The following is a 12,048-nucleotide window of genomic DNA, read 5'->3' as shown; positions in this document are numbered from 1 at the left end:
TAGAGGTGGGGGATTAGATTTCCTATTGCACCAGTCTGTTCATACTTTCATCGCCTTTGAACGCCGCACTTTCATCAATCAAGGAAAATTAATTGGCCTAGTTTCAGAGAGTTCACTAATTATCGTTTCAGAGATCTGCCTAATCCTTCCGATGTTCTAGTAGTAGAAAAAAAAAATTCGGACTGCTACAGCCGCTCGCCATATACCTGCTGGTCGAAAAGCCGAAGTGAGACCAAAATTCCCAGCAGAGGCGACGGGATTAGCAAATTAGTGTGCTAAGCTTCGTCGTACCAATCCCAGTGAACTCCGGGTCAGGTAGCAGACAATGGAAGTTAAGAGGTTGGTCGGTGAGCATAAGCGGAACAAGTGGTTAAATCATCCGATCATAAATGGGCAACGGTTGTCACTCTCGACCCTGGAAAAAAGGAAGATAGGACCTCTGCCACGTTTGCAACGTTATGCTGGTGCTGATACGAAGAGGTGCTTAAGTTATTTTAATCGACAATTTGTCGAGCATGCCGGGAGTGACAGGGCGAAGAGAAGAGTACGTTGCATTAGATCTCTTTCTGCCGAGGATGAACCACCTCAATGTTACAATGGATGATGTTGCGAATGTCATCAGGAACGTTAAATCATCCAAAGCGTTGGGCCCTGATGGAATCTCCATGGTAATTATAAAACAGCTGGATGTGCTGGGAATCGAGTATTTCACTAAAGGTCTCAACCTGTCGCTAGCCACCCACATCGTTCTCGAAGTCTAAAAAATGGGCAGGGTGATCCCGCTACTGAAAGCGGGAAAGGATATCAGCAAAGGTGAATCATACAGACCGATTTCGGCTTTGTCGTCCGTCCCTTGAGGCTTTAGTCCTCCCCAGTGTCCGAAATAGCTATCCATTTGCCTATCATCAGCATGAGTTCCGTAAGCCCTTCAGCACGACTGCAGCCCTACACGCCATCACAGCACATATTAGTCCAGGACTCAACCAAAGCCTCGACGTATCAAAAGCCTTTGATAATGTCAAGCCCTCCTGCTGTTTGAGGACATTGAGCAGGCTACCCTCCGGCCATGTTTGAAACGTTTCCAATAAATAAATAAAATAATCAATTATACGTATGGACGCCAGTCGTACGTAAAATTTAGGAACAAGAAGTCGAAGCCCCGTAGATTGAAACAGGTAATTCCCGAAAGTGCGGTGATATATCCGGAAATGTTTCCTGTATCCCTTCCCCTCCAGACGGCATTAAGATAATAACGTATGCGAATGATTGTACGATCTTGGCGTCAGATACCTTCCCTGATGTCATTTGTGAAATGCTGAACTCCTATTTGACTGAGCTTACCACATGTTTCCTTGAGAGGAATATACAAATACTCGCCACTAAATCTACGAATACTCTGGATGGCAGGGGTGAGAACAGAGTTGTATGTCTTGGTCGATGCAGCAGTGCCATCAACAAGTATCGTGTGAATGTTGTCCTCGGAGAACATCCCGCAATTAATCGTAGATGAGGAGCGTCAGCTGCCACAACAAACCCGTTTTCGCTCAACTACGTTCGGAATCGTGAAGCCGTCTAAATTCTTATAGGGCAAGGATCGATGACGTGCAAAAAATCTGCCCAGCATGTGGCACAGGACCGCACGACTGCACCGTTTAAACCACCTGCCAAACCTACTCAAATGTGGCTACAACCCATCGAAGCAGCCAAATTTCTAGAACTGGAGATATACCAAGAACCAGATTAAGCGGAAAAACTGTTATAACGACAACATTTCTGGTGAAATACTAAAAGGAATTGGCTCTTACCAGAAATGGCTTAAGGAAGAACATCATGCTGTTTATATACCAAGGCCTTTAAGAAAGGCAGTCGATTATGTACCAAGGCCCTTATTGTGTTTTCGGCTTAATGGATGGAAAAACTCATATTATTTTTCTAAAATACCATTTCATTACCTGTAAATTAGCGGGACGAACTGAGCAGTTATCCAGAACCCTTTGAATTTGTTTTTGATTGAAATTGGAGATGCCAATTGATTTGGCAAGACCCAAGTCCAACAGGCGTTCCATTTTCTGAAAATAAGCAGAAAAAACAATAAACCCAAGTCCAAGTCCGCTCAGTCATCCGACTTCTTACCTTCCAAACGGCAACATGATCTGTTGTTGGATCCACAACAATAATACCATTTTCATCACGCTTAAAATCATTATTTTCCATCATTACACCAAAGGGTGTGTGTATCAAATACAAATCAATATAATCCAATTGTAAATCGGCCAATGAATTACGTAAGGTGGGCTCAACGTAATCGGGCACGTTGGCTGTAAACAAAAAATAAATATTGGATTCTTCAATTTTCTTACTCAAATCTCAATTCACTCACTTACCTGGTGGTGGTAATTTTGTGGTAATAAATAATTCTTCACGTTTAATACGTCCGGAATCTAACCATTCCTTGAGAACTCTTCCAATTGCCTTTTCGTTCATGTAAACCGGAGCTGTATCAATGTGCCGATAACCAGCCTCTAGGGCAAGATGTAAAGCGGTTTCAACCTCATTGTCGGGAGCCTGAAAAAAAACGAAATAAAATAAGGAAATTAGATATTTGAGAATAATGTCATAAGAATATAATTGATTTGTAAACTCGTTAATTTCCACGTTGGGCGCCAATATAATAATGAGAACAAGAATAAATATAATTATTACAAATTTATGTATATAACCAATTTTTCCAAATTCCGTAAAATCTTATAATAGAAAACCTAGAGAAGGACTTGGAGAGGCGTATTAAAGTGAGTTCTTCTTAAAGATGAGTTTCTTAAAGTCTCTTCGAATATAATTATTCTGAACCTCTTCGTCCATAGATTAGCTGAAGCCTCTTCTTGTAAAATAGCTGAAGGGCTCACTTTGGTCTAATTAAGCTATTTAAAAACAGAGTCACCTCTTCCCAAACTTTCTATACACTACTTGTTGTAGTATATGGTAGTTGTGTTCCTTTACTTACCTGATCTTACCATTTGTTACCATTTTTAACCTGCAAAGCGTTCCTTCACCCCAAAAAGTGGTAAAACTGGAAGATATTTTTAAGAGAGTGAGAGAGGAGAGAGAGCAAAAATGCCTTTCTCTTCTACCACAGGCTACCAGGCAAATTTCTTCAGGTAAAAAATGGTAGAACTAATTTTTCGACATTTGTATGACGATTATTTAACAATGAAGAAAAAAATGAACAAAAACAGAAGAATAAAGCGAACACTGACAAAACAAAATTAAAAACTGTGAAATAAAAGAAGAAAATTGAATTTTTATGTTTCTTTATGACATTGCTACCAGATCTACCATTTTTTCGTTCCTTTACTTTTCTGGTAAAACTTTTCATGAGAGAGCAATTTTGACAGTTTTCTCTTTTACCATTTAAAAGTAAAGGAACAAAGCTGATATGTTTGTTAATTCGTTTTTCTGCTTAATCTGGCCTCTTCACAAGCCAGTAGCCACAAAGCTACTGTAGTTACTTGAGTAGGTTTGGCAGGACAGTTGAAGAGGTGTGTTGTGCGGGCTTGTTCCGTATGCTGGGCACATGTTTTGTACGATCTCATCGATGTTTGCCCTTTAAGAATTCACTGGTTTGTCGTGGCAGCTGACACTCCTGAGCTGCGATAGATGGGGGATGTTCACCGAAAACCGCATTCACACGATAGTTTTTATGGCATCTGTGGCTGCTATTTAAACCTGCTTGATAGGCCTTGTTGATCTAGGGGTTCTGTCTTGTATCGTTGGACGTCATTTTTTAGAACATGAAGATCCCTCCTGACATGCCTGGATGGGGGAGTCCTACCTACCACATGGTGATTTGCATGACTGTTACTGTACCGGAAGAAGCTTTGTCTTCTCATGTGGATGGTCCACTGAAAATATGAGCCAACCTGATGCAGTTCTCAGGACGACAAGTTTGAATATTTTTCCATCGCGTTGCATTTATATTCGCGCACCATACTGGTGCCGCATAGCTTACCACAAGCTGATTTATCGCTTTATATGTGGTCAACATGGTCATGGTTGGTGACCCTAGAATGTTGGGATAGTTTGAATTCGGCTACCATTCAACTCTGTTCCCACCTCTGCCACCAAGTGGTGAACAGAGTGGCCCTAGATTTAGTGGCGAATATTTGCATATTCCTCGCGTGGAAAAAAGTGGTAAGATAAGTTACTGAAAAGCTCGAGCTTGAATCAATCAAACATTTCAGTAAGAACAAGTGGTAAGATAAGTCAAATAGGAGTTCAGCCTTTCACAAATGACATCAGGGACGGTAACTGACGCCTAAATCGTACAACGTTATGATCTTAATGCCGCCTGGAGGTGGCGGTATGCAGGAGAGGCAGAGGTTAAACAGTTTCGGAGATATCACCCCACTTTGGGGAACTCTCTGTTTCACTCTATGGGTCTTGGACTTCTTGTTCCTGAATTCAACGTATGACTGGCGACCACACATCTAATTGGTTATTCAACGTTTCAAACTTGGCCGGAGGGTTGTCTGCTCGGTGTCCTCAAACAGCGTGGAGTGCCTGACAGTATCGACGGCTTTTGATAAGTTGGGCGCCACCATCACTGTTCTATCACAAGGCTTGCCGTTGTCATGCTGAGCTGCCTACGGAACCCATGCTGATGATCGGCAACTAAGTAGCTATTTCTGATGCTGGGGATGATTAAAGCCTCAAGAGTCTTTGCTACAAGCGACAAAAGCGAAATCGGTCTGTATGATTAAACTTTGCAGGCATCCTTGCCTGGCTTTAGTAGAGGAACCACCCTCCCCTTTTTCCAAACTACGGGAACGATGTGGGTGGATAGCGACAGGTTGAGAAATTTAGTGAGATACTGAGAGACTCCCGGGTCAGGGATTTAAAGTTCCTGATGACATTTGTAACATCATCCATTGTAAATTGTGGTGGTTCATCCTCGGCAGGAAGAGATCTAAGGCGACGTAGTACTTTTCTTTTCGCACTGGCTATCCCAGTGTGCTCCACAAACTGTCGATTGAAATAATAGCGTAACTTCGCCAAACGTGACTAAAGTCCTATCTACCTTCTTTCCAGGGTTCGGAAGTGACTTAATCATTGCCCACAATTCACTTATTTCGGCTCCAGTGTTGCAACTCTTCAGATGATTTAACCACTTGTTCCGCATATGCTCACCGACCAACCTGTTAACTTCCAGTGCCAGCTCCCTGACGATGCTCATCACGCTCATTTGCTAATCCCCTCATCTCTACTGGGAAGTTTCGTCTCACTTCAGGTATTCAACCAGCAGGTACATGACATGCGGTCACATCAGCGATGATGTCTCGGAACGTCCTTTCTGCTACCCGAACATCAGAAGGGTTAAGCAGATTTCTGAAGTGGTGATTAGTGAACTCTCTGAAACTCGACCAATTAGCTTTTCCATGATATATGAAAGTGCGGCGTTCAAAGGTGATGGGGAGATGATCTGACCCAAGAGAAAGGACGGCTTGCCAGGAGACGTCATATGTCAGACCAAGGCCAACTTCCGTATTGTCAGTTGCTTTGAATTCGTGCATCAGACTAGGGGTTCTTCAATGGATTTCCCCACTGCTGCAATTTCATAAAATTACTCTAGTATGGAATTCGATTTATGAACTCCTAGTTTCATGCACGAATACAAAGCAACCATGGCACAATTACCCAGGTAGTGGTATCACAAAAAAATATTATAAAGGAAATAAATGTCAAATTAAAAGTTTTATAAAGAAAATATTTTTCATTTCAAATTTTCATAGAACAAAAAACCAGCCCCAGCTGTTCGAATATGAAAAGTCAAATCCTTTTATAAAAAAATTATTTTTGTTGTAATTTCCCCAACAACATAAAGAAAGTTTTACATAACATATTCAAAATTTTACGATGCCACTACCTGGGTAATTGTGCCATGAAAGCAACTGACAATGCGGAAGTCAGCCCAAGTGACACGATGGTTATATCTGACGAACTGTGACACTCTCCGCTTATTCTGGTAGGGGCGTCCGCATTGACCGTACAAAACGTAGAGCTATCAATCTGCTCAGCCGAATACCACAACTCACGATGAGCATTAATGTCTCCCAAGAACAGACGGTTATGACCTACATAAAGCGGTCTAGTGGGGGTCCATAACCTGGAGTACACCTATGTATTTATCGGCGTGATGTATACGTTCAGCAACTCTACCTGGCAGTTCCACAACCCTATACATTCTACGATGGTTCATTCGAGCCAGGCTCAAGCAAGATAGGTCTGTATTGAACAGACTGGTGCACCTCCACTTCTGGTGCGATACTTCCTCAGTACGTTGTAACTATAACAATTCTGTTAGCTGCAGTTGTTGTTGAGTTTGCATTTTCAGGAATTGGAACAACAGCGGCTGGTGTTAAGTGCTGTGTGTGCGGCTGTTGTTGGGGGGAGTCGCGTATTATGATGACGACGACGGCTCATTGGGGGCTGTGTTCACACAGCATGCCGCAACATAGTTGCTGTCGTGATCCCTCGCATGGACGAGTGAGTCCAGAACTAACCCTGAGATGCGCCCTCTCCCGGCATCTATTGCATCTCACCGAAGTTTTATTGTGGTGTATGCGGATGTGACAAACTGAGCACGTCTATATTGGTCCTGGGATTTCCTACGTCCCTGCACGGACCAAAAGAATCCGAAGCTCCCAATACAGAAAAACGACGCAATTACGAACATGTGTAATCAGAGGTGGCAGCCACTAGTCAGAACACGGGTGTTTTGTGATACCGGATCAAATCGGTATTGAAGAAACCGCCGCCGTGCGATAAATAAAATGTAAGTGGGTTTTGCAACAAGTCCTATACAGTTTTCGCAACCTCAAATGCGGATAAATAAATAAAGGGTCTAAATCTGAAATGGTGGGTAAATTCTTGCCGATGCCTGAACATTATTGCTATATTTACATATGTATCGATCATTTGTGTTGTGTCTTCAATTTTCTAAACTTATAGTACGGTTTTTTGGTGGGTTAACCCACTTCGAGAGGATTTATTTGACGTTTGCGCTATGAAATTGACATTTGAAATCCAAACCCACTGGGTTAATCCGGTTAAGTGTAACCGGGGTATTATATATTAACTTAGCCATTTTTATCAGAACAATTGGTTTAGAAATTTATAGATTTACCCGGTTGATATACTAAGTTCGAACACACTTCGTGTATAATCATTACTTCGTGTATAATCAGTTCGAAATCTACAACAAATTAATTCTGCTGAACTTTTTATACCACCATATCGATTGAAAATTGTGGCTGAAACCAATAAAATGAAAATCTGTTTCAAGGTTTATCAACTTTTTATGAATTCGTAATCTACAAAAAGGTTTAATTTACACAAATCTTGGAATAAATCAAACCATTTTTTACGAATATAAAATTTTAAAATCAATAAAACAATTCCATAAAATTTCCAATCAGATGTTATAACAAAGCCATATGTATGTATCTGTATCTCAGAATTTTTTCAGTTATATCTAATTAAGAAAATAATTAAAATCTAATAAGTATTTTCATTGCCCATTAAATATTCATTATATACACCCATACATAACGATGTACAAATGTAACAGATTACATTGCTTACATTTGTCAAGTTTTAAATTTCAAAAATAAAAAAGTTTTTTTTTGTATAAAATTTATAAATAAATAACTACAGGTGACGACCACATTTGTCACGAATGATCAATTATTTATCCACGTTTTGTTGTCTGTCCTCTCCATTGCAATTGAAATTGTTGAAGGTCTGACCAATACGTTATAATTTTTTGCCATACCATGTAGTCGAGGTGTAAATATATAAATATATATGTACTTATATAGATGTATAGTTACTTTTTACTTTGTACATATATAATTACAGTACAGGATTGCTAAAAAGGGCTAATGGACAACCAGAAGGTTGAATTAGTGTAAATGATTAGTTGTTATTCCATTTATTTTTACTTATTTACATTTTGAAATGTCGTGATTTTTGATAGGACACATGTTACATGACTACACAGCTGACATAGAATTTATTGCATGAAGTTATTGCATTGAAATCACTCTAATGTGGACCGAAACATATGGAGGGTATAATTTAATTTGTCATTCCATTTGTAAAACATCGAAATATTCGTTGGAGACCTTATAAAGTACATTTCGCTCATTTACTATGTACATTTGTAATGATCAAAAGGCGTGGCCTTGTTTTTGCCCTACAATTGAATAAAGTATGTTTAAGTTAGACCATTACCGATTTGGTCCATACTTTGCACATCGTGAAATTTCTACCAGACTTAGATGAGGTTCCAATATGGCCCCAATCGGCCCACTCCTTCTGGCACCTCCCACACAAAATTTCGGATAAGTTCAGTTTAGGACCTGCTCTCGAATCGCTTTGATTTTTGTTGCAAGAACTTCTATTCACTTCCCCCCATACGACGGTTAAGTTTCATCAGGGGCAAGTCCATACTCCCTGAGAAAATGGGCGGAAAGGTGCAAAAAGCCCCTATGACACCTTGCGTAGCGGTTGGAGCGCAAGATAACTCTCGAACGGATCTGTCGATTCGGTCCAAAATTTGGTCTTCGTAATATTTTATCAAAACATAGTTTAAATTCGAAGATGGGCTATGTCGGTCCACTCCTTCAGGTACCTCCCCCACAAAACTTCAAAAATGTTCGGAAAAATTTTGCGCACCATAACTCTTGAAGGGAGTGACCTATGTAGTCTATACTTTGCACATCCTAATATATCTACCAGATATAGATCACGTTCGGATATGGACTATATTTGTCTACTCCTTCTGGTACCTCTCACACAAAATTTCGGATAAGTTCACTTTAAGAACTGCTCTCGATTCACTTTGATTTTTGATAAAGCGATTTGCATTCGCTACCTTCATTACGACGGTAAAAGTTTTTTCATGGGCAAGTCCATATTTCTTGGGAAAACAGCCCGAAAGGAGAGCACGATAACTCTCGAATTGTTCAACCGATTTGGTCCATGGCAATACCGGTCCACAACTTTCGGTACATCTCCCCAATATTTAAAAAATAAATTATTAAATATTTTATAAAAATTTAGTTTAACTTCTAAAATGGCCCATATCGGTCCTCCCTAAGAGTACCTGCCCTGCAGTTATTTCCTAATCCACATTTTTGTCGGCAAATTCAAATGTCCAAAAATGGCCACAAAATTCTGAAGATAGAGGTGAAAGGTTCGCTTCACATTGGCTGAGGGTATATATCTGTCGGCAAAGCCGACTGACACTTTTTTACTTGTTTATTGTAAATTATATTGAATTTTTTGTTTTGGAAAAAATACATAAATACAACTCTATGCATTTATAAGCTAAATTATTTGAATTAACGGACAAATGGATCACCTAGTGGCAGTGGGAGGCACTAACCAACAGCAAAACAAACATCGGTAACCCTGGCGGAAATAAACAGAACTAGATAACGTCAGCATACAATCAGCTGTGTTGAGAAGATGGCCAGCCACCGCCACCTGGTATAAAAGGAGGTTGCAAACAGACAATCGGGACAGTCGTCTGTTGATGGCTGGTGTGCTAAGTGGGGTTTACAACGTTCCCTTGGCAAATGTAGAAGTAGTTTAGTAGTAGTTCTGTGGAGTTGACTGGGGTTTATAACGTTGTCCTCGGCTAAACAGAAAGTAGTTGTTTAGAGTCAAGTGGGGTTTATAACGTGCCCTTGGCTTTATACATATTGTGTTATGTTGTTGTTTAGAGTCAAGTGGGATTTATAACGTGCCCTTGGCTTTAGGCATATTGTGTTGTGTTGTTGTTTAGAGTCAAGTGGGGTTTATAACGTGCCCTTGGCTTTAGGCATATTGTGTAGTGTTGTAATTAGAGTCAAGTGGGGTTTATAACGTGCCCTTGGCTTTAGACATATTTTGTGTCGGTGTGTTTGGAGTCAGGAGGGGGATTGCCGTGCCCCTGGCTTTAGATACCTATATCCAACCGGTGTGGTGCAACGTTGACGTCTACGTCCTTTTGTCATCGCCGTGCCGAATCCGTCGCAACAGCCATTACCAACTATCCTTTCGTCAATATTCCTCTCCGTCAACATCCACCGCCCGCTGCCGTGCTAAACGCCTTGCCATCAGTATCTACCCTTGTCAAGCTCAAACTTCGTTCCAGCCGAATCCACGCATCATAATAATGTTGTGTTAAGTGTATTTTAGAACTAATCAATAAAGAAGTGTTTATAACGTTTTTGAAAGAAAAGAATAATTGTGTGTGTCTTTCCTCTCTCTAATGCCCTATACCAAATAAATTCTTGTAACGACCCTGGCCCCGCTGAACCTACCCCTGCTTCAAAGTGAAAATACGCCGTCACACATTGTATATACAGTGTTGCGGCTTCCATACAAAAGTGTACAAAAATAGAAGGAGTTGACCTAGGATAATGCATTTTTGCACAATGACATATGATGGCATTGGAATGAAAAATTTCCCCCCATATATATCTTTCCCCGATTTTGCTATAACTCGGTCAATTTTAATCGAATAGACTTCATATTTAATATGTGATATTTTATTAGGCCCCTGAGTAGTTTTACCAAACTTCACAAAAATCGGTTCATATTTAGATATAGCCCTCCAGATTTAATCGAATAGCATTAAAATTTAATATGCACCTCTTCGTATCAGCGCCAGCATAACGTTGCCAAAAGTGACTTCCTTCTTTCCAGGGTTCGAGAGTGACTTAACCGTTGCTCACAATTCACTTATTCCGGCTCCAGTGTTGCAACTATTCAGATGATTTAACCACTTCTTCCGTTTATACTCACCCACAAAGCTGTTAACTTCCAGTGTCACTTCCAGGCTCTGGGGTCACTGGGTTTGGAGCGACGAAGCTCCCATGTTCATTCGCCAATCCCGTCGCCTTTGCTGAGAAATTTGCTCCCACTTAGGGTATTCGACAAGTAGGTATATGGCTAGCGGCTGCATCAGTGATGAGTCTCGGAACGTCCCTTCTGCTACCCGAGCATCTGAAGTTTTGGGCTGATCTCTGAAGCGGTGATTAGTGAATTCTTTGAAACTAGGCCAATTAGTTTTCAAATGGTTGATGAAAGTGCGATGTTCAGATGTGATGAAATCGGGCGGTCTGCTGATGGGGACAATTATGGGGATATGGTCTGATCAGACTGTCAGACCAAGTGACACGATGGTTCTGGAACTGTGGCATTCTCCGCTAATTCCGGTAGGGACGTCCCGGCTCCGCGAAAAATGGCCCCAGGAAATATGGCCCCAAAATGCATTGTGAAAAATGGCCCCAAATTTGGGGTGAAACTGTATAATGAATTTTGACCCCAATATACCTCGAACAATTTCCCCCCAAAATAATGCAATATTGCCCCAACAATAAAATGAAAAATTGCCCCAAGTTTGGGGCTACTTTGCTTAATGAAGTTTTACCCCAAAATAAAAAATGCAATTTCGCCCCAAAAATTTTATAATTTTTATTCGTAATATAAAAACAACCAACCATAGTATCAACAACACTTTAACTCTTTGCAAGGAAGCATCAGAACAATTGAAAAATTGCCCTTACATAATACATATTTACACCATTTCTTTGAACTTTCTGATAAAAATCTAAATATATCGACACAATTAAAACAGCTACAGTTGAAGTAACTTGTATTATATTGCAAACTAGAATCTATTTTAATATATAATAATTAAGCGGGGGAAAGATTGTATGATTAATAAATCGGAGAAGCCACTAGAGAAAATTAAAAAATCGCGCGAATTTTTAAGTTTTTCTAGTGGCTTCCTCGATTTATTAATCATACAATCTTTCCCCCGCATAGTTATTTCACATAAAATCAGATTTTATAAACTGTGTGAAATCGATTTTTATTTGTAATACTTGTGAATGAGCATAGGTGAAATTGTTTTAAAAATCGCACGATTTTTAAAACAACCTCACCAATGCTCATTCACAAATTTGAAATCAATTTTTAAAACAAAAACCGATATTA

General features: G+C 40.1%; 1 protein-coding gene across 1 annotated transcript in view; it reads right to left on the bottom strand.

Moving 5' to 3' along the window:
- The window catches only part of LOC141388940 (aldo-keto reductase family 1 member A1), a 33,539-nt gene that overhangs the window by 2,052 nt on the left and 19,439 nt on the right, over positions 1-12,048 (bottom strand). The window contains exons 2-4 of the mRNA XM_073959735.1: positions 2,385-2,565; positions 2,134-2,318; positions 1,953-2,069 (exon numbers count right to left, since the gene is read on the bottom strand). Coding sequence (XP_073815836.1) covers positions 1,953-2,069; positions 2,134-2,318; positions 2,385-2,565 — 483 coding nt within the window. The remainder of the gene's footprint in view (positions 1-1,952; positions 2,070-2,133; positions 2,319-2,384; positions 2,566-12,048) is intronic.

The sequence above is a fragment of the Musca autumnalis genome, unplaced genomic scaffold (assembly GCF_047663935.1).
Source record: "Musca autumnalis isolate F117 unplaced genomic scaffold, ASM4766393v1 scaffold_1, whole genome shotgun sequence".
Classification (NCBI taxonomy): Eukaryota; Metazoa; Arthropoda; class Insecta; order Diptera; family Muscidae; genus Musca; species Musca autumnalis.
This window is presented reverse-complemented; position numbering and strand designations above follow the sequence as displayed.